At 37.5% G+C, this 9,521-nt stretch overlaps 3 protein-coding genes across 4 annotated transcripts; 2 read left to right on the top strand and 1 right to left on the bottom strand.

Moving 5' to 3' along the window:
* Window positions 1–644: 644 nt before the first annotated feature.
* On the bottom strand, window positions 645–3,974 carry nipsnap3a (nipsnap homolog 3A (C. elegans)). 2 transcript variants are annotated; one of them, XM_079480212.1, is made up of 6 exons: window positions 3,748–3,974; window positions 2,007–2,214; window positions 1,755–1,916; window positions 1,446–1,595; window positions 1,281–1,367; window positions 645–1,018 (listed from the first exon to the last, which is right to left on the bottom strand). In XM_079480212.1, the coding sequence occupies exons 1-6, from the start codon at window positions 3,841–3,843 to the stop codon at window positions 942–944; spliced, it is 780 nt and encodes a 259-aa protein (XP_079336338.1). In that variant the 5' UTR covers window positions 3,844–3,974; the 3' UTR covers window positions 645–941. The 2 variants fall into 2 exon arrangements, with proteins under 2 accessions (XP_079336338.1, XP_079336337.1); XM_079480211.1 differs by having other exon boundaries at window positions 2,007–2,217; window positions 3,748–3,872.
* Window positions 3,975–4,674: 700 nt separating this feature from the next.
* LOC306908055 (putative pancreatic secretory proteinase inhibitor) lies at window positions 4,675–5,218 on the top strand (the record flags this gene model as incomplete). The annotated part of the gene is made up of 4 exons (XM_079480642.1): window positions 4,675–4,720; window positions 4,814–4,845; window positions 4,945–5,057; window positions 5,173–5,218. The coding sequence occupies 4 exons, from the start codon at window positions 4,675–4,677 to the stop codon at window positions 5,216–5,218; spliced, it is 237 nt and encodes a 78-aa protein (XP_079336768.1).
* Window positions 5,219–6,498: 1,280 nt separating this feature from the next.
* thg1l (tRNA-histidine guanylyltransferase 1-like) lies at window positions 6,499–9,510 on the top strand. Its single transcript, XM_079479943.1, has 6 exons — window positions 6,499–6,972; window positions 7,071–7,247; window positions 7,353–7,522; window positions 7,646–7,734; window positions 7,841–7,948; window positions 8,042–9,510. The coding sequence occupies exons 1-6, from the start codon at window positions 6,788–6,790 to the stop codon at window positions 8,195–8,197; spliced, it is 885 nt and encodes a 294-aa protein (XP_079336069.1). The 5' UTR covers window positions 6,499–6,787; the 3' UTR covers window positions 8,198–9,510.
* The last annotated feature ends 11 nt before the right edge of the window (window positions 9,511–9,521 follow it).

Genomic DNA, 9,521 nt, shown 5'->3' with positions numbered 1-9,521 from the left:
TATCACACTATGTAACAAATACCTCGACTTAAACTGTATTACATATTATTGGACACTCCAGAAGCCTGTTAGGTCCTTCACACAGATGAAAAACAAAGTCGTAGCTGGTCTTCCTGTGGCCAAACCACATTAAAATCGTTTATGTTTTTCAACAGGACAGTAGAATTCTGCCGTGGTTTTTTATTTCCGTTGTATTGTAAGAAGCCGTTCAGTACCGTAAGAGTGATCTGTCTGTCAGTATTTTGGAGCAGGCAACAGTGATGCCATTTATCCAAGCACTTTACTTACTGTGTTAATTGGAATTAATTTAATGGGAAAATGTATTTTGCACAGACAAAGTATTCAAGTTTTTCTTTCGACTTAAACGACAAATTAAACCCTAAAAAGTCTTAGTTCATATTCATCATTTCATACCTGTTTACATTTCAAATGTATGGCCGTGGGATGTCTGTTACTCACCTTGTACACTGTATTTACACAATAAAAACATGCCACTTCTACAAACCGAATTTGTGTTTCGTTGATGAGTTTTATGTCAACCTGCTTTATATGCCATCTCTCAAAAAAACATCGTTATTCTCCAAATTTACAGCATCATAAACACAGGGCAAACAACACCTTTGAAGAGGACACAACACAAAACGTCTGTCCTGATAAAGAGAAAATACAAGTTTTTTTTATTGCTCTATTCACAAATTAGGTTACAAGTGCGCTATTCCCTCCAGAGTTCACACATTAAGACTTCTTGGATGAGATGACATGCACCTACAACTACGTTTGAGGCTTTTAGGGAGGAAATCGTTTTGTTCAACGATGGACACAACAGGACATTTTGAAAACGAAATGTCAAGAGACTGGCTCATCTTAACTGCATCATCTGAATCAGTTCATTTATTTGTCTTTCATTTGGAGTCTCAAAGTCCCATCAAACTGAGTCCAGGCTATTTCAGTGGTGAGAACGCACAGGGGAACATGAGTTTATTCTTCTGTGACACCAGATATGCAGAACTCTCCCTTACTGCAGAAAAACAAAAGAGTGACATTTGTAAGAATAATATGGATGTACAGCGTGAAAACAAACCAATTGTGTCGTAGAAAAAAATGTGTTGAATCAACAATGTGCTGGACCTTGCACAGTGTGTTTATTACTAGAACCTTTTAAATAGACGTGTGCTGTTCTGGACCATTTTTGTAGATTTTTTCCCCCCACACCCAACCTAAAGGCAATTTAACTTATAATCACGGACCATTTGGTGCAATAAGCCAAACTAAAGCTGTACCTGCTGCCACCACTCTGGCGTCTTCATGAGAGTGCCGTCGTATCGCTGCTCGCTGGTCAGTGCTCTCGTACCACCATAAAACATGCACTGTGCACACAAGACAGATCTGAGTATTTTTATTATATTAAATACAGTATATTCGCTTTCCTAATCGTCTATACGTACCTTGATTAAGTCCCCCAAATTCAGAGTGAAAAACACCCACTGAGTGGGAGTACCCTGATCCTATGCGGGTACCTACTGCTTTCTGAAACGCCTGACCCCACACCGCCGGGCCCCCTGGCTTCAACTGAAAAGTAGCTAGCTCATAAACACCTTCGGTAAATGAAACATTAAAAAACATCAGTTCAGTCAAACAGGTTCATGAGGTTTCAAAAACAGTCCAACTAAGAAACACAGTCTCTTACAAACAATCAACTATTTCAAATACGAACATAAGGACAAACACAAACATTTAGACACACAAGTTCTCACCTCCCTCTTTGGGTGGCTTCTGAATTTGACTCCAAGGTACGAGGTATGTCACTTCATTATCCTGAGAGGTCAACATGGGCATAGCTTTACTTATGTACTGATCTATCCAGCTGGAGTCCTGAGCCAGGGCTGCCCGCACAGACGCCCGCTGGGCATAGCTGTCTAAACAACATTATAGCAATAGGGGTTGCCCTCATTAGGCTCTGAAGGGAGTTGCAGAGTTTAACAATTCACCAGAAGTATTGTTCTCACCATACTTCCAGATGTGGAAAACCTGATTGAGACCCCCATATTCCACAGCCCAGTAGCCAAGGAGTTCTGAATGGGCGGTCCGAAGGGTGATCTTCTCATTGGTCAATTTGAGGAAAGCAGAATTGAGATGGGGTTGGATGAAATAGGTGCGGAACTCATAGAAGGTTCCATTCTGCTGCCTCGGCCCAGTGGAGATTGATGCCCTGAGCTGCTTAAAAATATAAAACAATCAGCTAGTGACACCTTGTGGTCATTTACGTCAACTAAAAGCCTCATATACCATATCACAGCAAGAGCCAAAGAAAGTAATCCGCTAGTGACACCATGTGGTCATTGTTGGAAATTAACCATAATGATATCAATGTTTGGCCTGCTATGCTTCACGAAATTAAGTTTAAATGTTGATTTTTATTTTCTATTTCATGGTGCACATTTAATGTCGGATTAAAGCCCACTATTCAAAATTATCGTTGTTTGGCCACCACATTCTAAAAAACCTTGAAACGTCATGTTAAAGATAAACCTTATATGTTTGCATTCTGTGATAGAAGGCTTGCCGAGAGTACAAAGCTCAAACATTATAGCTCTAAGCTTTATACCAGGGGTCTTCAAACCCCCCAACTGAATCAGAACCCACTTCTTGAGATATACACTTTACTTTAAAATCTTTTGGTGTTTCAATTAAACATTATATTACACAATGATAAAAAGAACATTACAAACGACTCTCGGCTAAAACAAATAATAATAACTACTCTAAAAATCATGTCATCATTTATTTAACATCAAGTTGTTCCAAATCTGTATAAATGTCTTTGTTCTGATGTACACCGAGAAAGATATTTGGAAGAATGCTTGCAACCAGACAGATCTTGCCTCCCATAGTAGGAAAAATTACTTTATCATTTTTTTTCGTTCTGTTGAACACAAAACAAGACATTTTGAAGAATGTAGGACAGCAAACAGTTCTGGACCATTGTATTTCTCCTACTATGGGAGTCAATGGGGGGCAAAGTCTGTCTGGTTATAAGCATTATTACAAATATCTTTCTCTGTGTTCATCAGAACGAAGACATTTATACAGATTTGGAAGAACTCGAAGGCGAGTAAATGATGACAGAATTTTCATTCTCGGGTGAAGTATCCCGTTCAAAGTGGAACACAAAGCAAGATATTTGGAGAAATTGAGGCTTTGTTCCCATGCATTTAAAGTCAGTGGGGGTCCGTGTCGTTTGGCTACCAACATTCTTTAAAATATATTCCAAAAGAAAGACATTCATAAAGATTTGTAATGACATTGATGTAATTGTTGAAATCATTTTCATTTGGGGTGAACTATACGTCCCAATACATACTGTGATCATAACAAGAAAACTATTTTCTGTCGTTGTCTCAGACTTGAAGGTTATAACAGGTCATCCAGGACACGTGACCGTTAACTCTAGAAGGTTCATATTCATAACACGACACACTGAACGAAATGTTGACTTATAAACGTTAAGACTCGATGTTTTGTAATGCTTACGTGCTTTTGTGATTCTTTTGTAACATTGCCAAGTCCAGACAGTGTTATGTGATCATATGTTTGACAATGGTGGGCGTTCTCTGACACACTCCCCCCGAAATAGTGACGCTTGCTTTTTTTTCCAAAACCAATAAAACTTGAAGGTTTTTGTCAATTGGAGGTTTAGTTGTAGTTATTTGAAACGGAATTAAAAAGTCATGAAGAAATATAACTCACCTCTGGCCGGCTTTTCAAGAGGCAGTGTTTTGCGTAAATTGACGCATTCTGCAACGCGGTACGCAAATGTATCATTCTGCTCATCGCGAGCGTCATGATGTATCAACAACTGAAGCTTGACGAACATCAAACGCGAACGTGCAACACGGAACGAAGTTCACTAGCTACGGAAGCCGAATAGTATTTTTAAATGGCCATGCGTGTGAACCTGAGATGTGGCTGAAAACGCATTTTAAATGCGCAAATCGTATTACATTTATTTCTATGCATATATTTATTTGCATATGTGTTATTTAAATGTGTTAATGCAAGAACGCAAAAATATATGAAAATATTGTACTAGTTGGAAATAACAATGCAATATATTAAAGAATACAGTTCCATTGAAACCAATGTGTGGAATTGTTTATTACCAATGTATCTTACTGTTTTAAATATGTATTAAATTGTTTAATGTGTTAATATATAGGAAAATATATTTTCTTCGCTTAAGGGTATACATATAAAAAAATTCCATTCATTTCACATTGGGGCCAATAAGCAGGGACACACCTCCTGGTTTTAGGATATACAGGCTGTTTTGGATTGTGCTCAGCAATTTTTGGTCAGACTGGAATGTTTATCCCTTAATAAAGAGAAAGACAATAGTGGGGCTCTGTTCTCAATGTTGTTGACGGGTGACGTTGGGTAGGTGGGGCGCACAGGCAACAAAATACCAGAACCTCTCCTCCTGCCCCTCACTTTCAGACTACTTGTTGCTTTCCATCGGCATAAAAACACATACACGCTAGAAAGACAGAAGTGTTAGGACGTTTTCAGGTAGTCCAACACCAGCCCAAGAACATCTCTCAAGGTTTATCGGTAAGGGTTGCCTGCTGAACCTTCCAATCCATATCCACATTTAGTTTTGTCATACGTTTGATCATCATGACCGGAACAGCTGTGGTGATGTTGATCTTCATCCTGTCTGTTGGTGAGTCTTGTCTTCAATTGAATGCTGCCTTCGATTGAACAGGTATTTTGTTTACCCTGAATACTAAAACTGAGTATTGTCTTAATATTACAGGTGCAGAGGATGAATCAAGACTCTACAGCAGGGTAAGAGATTTCTCGGCTAAATTCTAGACCTAGCCAACATGAACTGATTTACAGTTGTTTATAGTTTGTGTAAATAATTGTGTGATTTCTTCCTGATAGCCTGCGTGTGGAGATTTGAGTGTCAATCAAGCATGTCACCTCAACTACTCTCCTGTTTGCGGAAATGATGGCATCACGTACGTCAATGAATGCACCCTGTGTGTACAGAGAATGTAAGTTCCATTTGTCAAAATAAATTAAATGATCTTATTATGAATTTATTTACTCGTCCTGTAATGTGCCATGATGCTGGACTGTTTAATCACTGTAAGGATGTTTGTTTTGCAGGCACACCAATGCAGACATTCTGATTGTGAAAGAAGGTCACTGCTGAGATGGACAAACTCATGATATCATAAATTTCTGCTTTATTATCTATGTTGGTGTGTTTGCCATGCATATCTAGACCTGAATTGCAGGATGCATGAGCTTTTTCCCATTTAAAAGATCTAATATACATTAAGTGTGTTTTGTTGTCAGTTTGTTTAACATTAATAGTGTTCTGTCTTGCTGGAATTTATTGAAACTCATCTTACTACAATTATTATCGTGTGCAGTCGTTTTGAGAGTGAAGTGTGAGTTACAACTAAATTTATATTATATATATTTATAATATTCTTAATATTCAACCCAAACGAGGGATCATTTTTACAACATTTTTCTATTAAAATGAACCAACCACCTTAAAACTGCTTGGAGTTCAAATTTCTTATGATCTGTTGTGGGATGCCAACATTGAGTACATGATTTCGAAGGTGCGTCCTAGAATCCACTATCTCTGTGTTGCTAAAAACGCGGGTCTCCCATGTGATATTTTAATGAAAGTATTCTTGACATTTATACGGCCAGCCCAGTATGGGGTGAATTACCTAAAGGTCTCTCTGATGAGTTAGAGAGTGTCCAAAAACATTGGTGTCGGATAATAGGTGTTTCAACCTCTACTCTCCCATCACTGAGCGAGAGGCCACTGTACCTTTTCCAAACTACTCAAGAACAGTTCATCACCACTGCATTGTTTCCTCAATGTAGCTCCAACACATACCTACCACGGCAGCGTGGGTATTTGTTGGGCCCAGGAATAAATAAAAAAGACATTCACTTTATTTTATTCCACGTGCTCTTAAATTGTTTTATAAATAACTTGCAGGTTTTTTTAAAACAATGCCTGGTGTATTTCAGTGTTTTCTGTACATCTGTTTTATTTATTTTATATTTTTAACTAGGTACATAAGGTTGCTTTTGAGTGTTTTGTTTGACACATTTCAGGGTTTTGTCCTTCAATATCCTGCCTTGTCAAACTTTAAATAAAACTAACTAACTAACTAACTAACTAACTAACTAACTAACTGAGACAAACAACTCCCAGGCTGGTAATCTTCATTTAATGTTTTGTCTGTGTTGTTGAGTTATGTGTTTTAACGTGAGTTGTGGCTAAACGTTGCGAAAGCATTCAGGGTTTATTCTTTTATTTATTTTATTATTTATAAATTATTTCATGAGTGATCGTTAAACGTACTTTCAACATTGCTCCACTTTGAACGTAATTTACAATCATTTTTATCTGCTGACGTCAGGTGGATTGTGTTTGTGGCGGAACTAAATATTTATACCTCTGTTTCGAGGGACTGATTAAAGTGACGTACTAATACAAAGAACTTTCGCATGTGAGTTTTTACAGCACATTGCTGATTCACCAATAAACAACTTTTTTAATCCATGTAACATTTAACGAAATAAAGCATGTTGAAGTCATTAAGACTATCGTTTTGTTACGTTAATATTAAATGTTTATTCGCAACGATTCGCATTCGAGATTCCTGCCATCCAGTTATGCATCAATCGTATTCTGCACAAGAAAAATAAACTGAAGGGGTTTCTGAGTATCTGAGAAATAGTTTTCCCTATGCTGAGACTATTAACGGTAAATTTAAGAGGATTTACACAACACAAGTCCCCACGTCTTGAATTCAGCACATCCTCTGTCATGGCTAAAAGCAAGTTTGAGTACGTAAGAAACTTTGAGATTGACGACACGTGTTTGAAAAACTGCTACATTGTGGTTCGTCTAGATGGACGCAACTTTCACAAGTAAGTTTTTTCTGTATATGACTACTTTGCCATATGATGTTGTATTATATGAATGCACACTTTAGTAGTTTAATATTCAACGTAATATTATCTTCTAGATTTTCAGATAAACACAAGTTCATTAAACCCAATGACAACAGAGCTCTGGGCCTGATGAGTCGCAGTGCACTCTCAGTCATGGAAGAGCTTGATGACATCTCAATAGCCTACGGACAGAGCGATGAGTTTAGTTTTGTGTTCAAAAGATCGTCCAACTGGTTCAAAAGACGGGCCAGGTATGACTTTGATGTCATTGCTATAGCATCCATAATTAGAAGATGTTGTGAAGTTTGATGATGTCTAGAATACTCACGTATGAATGTTGTCCGTTCTCTCTACAGTAAACTGATGACCCATGTGACTTCCCAGTTTTCCTCTAGCTTTGTTTTCTACTGGAAGGAGTACTTTGAGGAGCAGCCACTGCTGTACCCGCCAAGCTTTGATGGCAGGGTGGTGCTGTATCCTAGCAATCAAAACCTCAGAGACTACCTAAGCTGGAGACAGGCGGATTGTAAGTGAAGGAATATGTTGTAGGTGATAGACAAACTTAAGAAACTTCACAGGAAAGAAACGTGGATTTGTTTCTGTTGTATAATCTATAATAACAAATCTTGACAATGTTTTCATTTCTCAGGTCATATCAACAATTTGTATAACACTACATTTTGGACCCTGGTGCAGAAAGGGGGACTGACCACAACTCAGGCTGAAGAGAGACTCAGTGTATGATTACTACAAGTGTTTGCTAACCTTCTGTTGTCTCAAACGAAAATGTTCAAACTGTAATGCAAGAACCAAAGTATTTCCATTCGTTCTTTCACTTTTCTAGGGAACCCAAGCTGCGGATAAAAACGAGATCTTGTTTTCTGAATTCATTATCAATTACAATAATGAATCCCCAATGCACAAAAAAGGCACAACGTTAATATGGGAAATGGTTAGTATATTTTTCCAAATATTGTTTAAAAATGGTCTTTAATGTCTTGAACTAAATTCTCAAAAATTATTATTTGCAAACTCTTTCTTGCAGGTAAATGAAACCTCAACTAAAAAGATAAAGCGACCAAATGAAGCAGAGACAGAAGTTGCTGTGACACGGACCAGAAAGAAAGTTACGGCTCATCACTGTGACATTATTGCAGATCAGTTCTGGGAAGAACATGCAGACGTTCTGGAAAAAGACTAGCGTTGAACACATGGTTATGAAGACGGAATCAAACCCATATGCTTTTAATTTTGATATTTAATAAAAAATTCATTGTTTAATATTTGTTGCATTTATTGCAAGGGCATATTATGAATAAACAAACAGGCGCAACATGTCAAAGTTTATAAATTGATAGCTCACTTAAAAACGAACATTTTGTTAACCCTATTAGGTTTTGATTGAGGGTAAGAAAATGTTTTAAAATTTGAGAAAAAAAGTAAATGGCGGAGGTTATACCAAAACCTAGCTTCTGAATAAGTATAGACCCTGTTTTGTCTGATCTCACACATTTCAGTGGGGGGAAGCTGTTGTCTTGATGCTATTTTTCTTCAGATTCCTGTAGGAGATAAGACGGAACCAGGAATGACGGAGGGATCTGTTTCTTTCCTGCAGGGATGAGCATCTGTGTTACCCACCCCCACTGCTTCCTCTCGGTATAGAGACTTTTTCTTCTCTGTAGACAACGTTTCGGCTTAATTTCAGTGTTACTGCAATTCCAGTGTGACTAAAATTTGTACTAGAAAACTATGGTTTGAAGACCAAAGTGTTGAAATGAAGACCAATGTGTGGCTTTCTTTTCTGTTGGTTATGTTTTTCACCACAGTATAACTGCATAAAGATGATCATAGAATGTCTCTCTTTGTCCCATGAATCACCACAGGGACACATGTTCCCTCCACAATTGTGCTGGGTATGCTATATGTGTGGCAAGCGTTTTTTTTATTACACCTAATATTGTATTGGGTATCACTGACCTAATTTTATGCTTAGATTTGTGACCGTACGCTGTAACTGCAACAGCTGTGCATGCTTTTAAAGATATGTCATATTGAGCATGTTCGCAAGTATGGACTAACATTTTAGCAAATTTCACTCATAACAAAGGACGGTATTTTTGTCCACACAGCATGACAATTGTTGACCATTAAATATCTTGTTAATCTCTAAATGTGAGTCACATCAGCTATTTACACTACCGTATGTTCTTGTAGTGCCAAGTTGTATTTTATTACCAATGTTATTTTGAGTATCCCTGACCTAATTCTGTGCTTTATTTATAGCGGGGATTGTTGTAAAACTGTGCCTTAACGGTAACAACTGTAACTGTAAATACTCCTGAACATATGTAATATGAAGTGAGACTTTTTACCAGTTTTTATTTTTTGTATATCCTCTCACCTTTGTTAAAAGAAACATTTATCAATTACCCTGCATTTCAATTTTAATACCATAATTTGTGTAACTATAAACTAAAATCTAGGAAGTAGTCTTAGGGATAGTTCGGTCAAGTCAAAGTCTGCCT

Source organism: Barbatula barbatula, assembly GCF_947034865.1.
Source record: "Barbatula barbatula genome assembly, chromosome: 18".
Lineage (NCBI taxonomy): Eukaryota > Metazoa > Chordata > Actinopteri > Cypriniformes > Nemacheilidae > Barbatula > Barbatula barbatula.
Note: the sequence above shows the minus strand (reverse complement) of the source record. Positions and strands in the feature narration are given on the sequence as shown.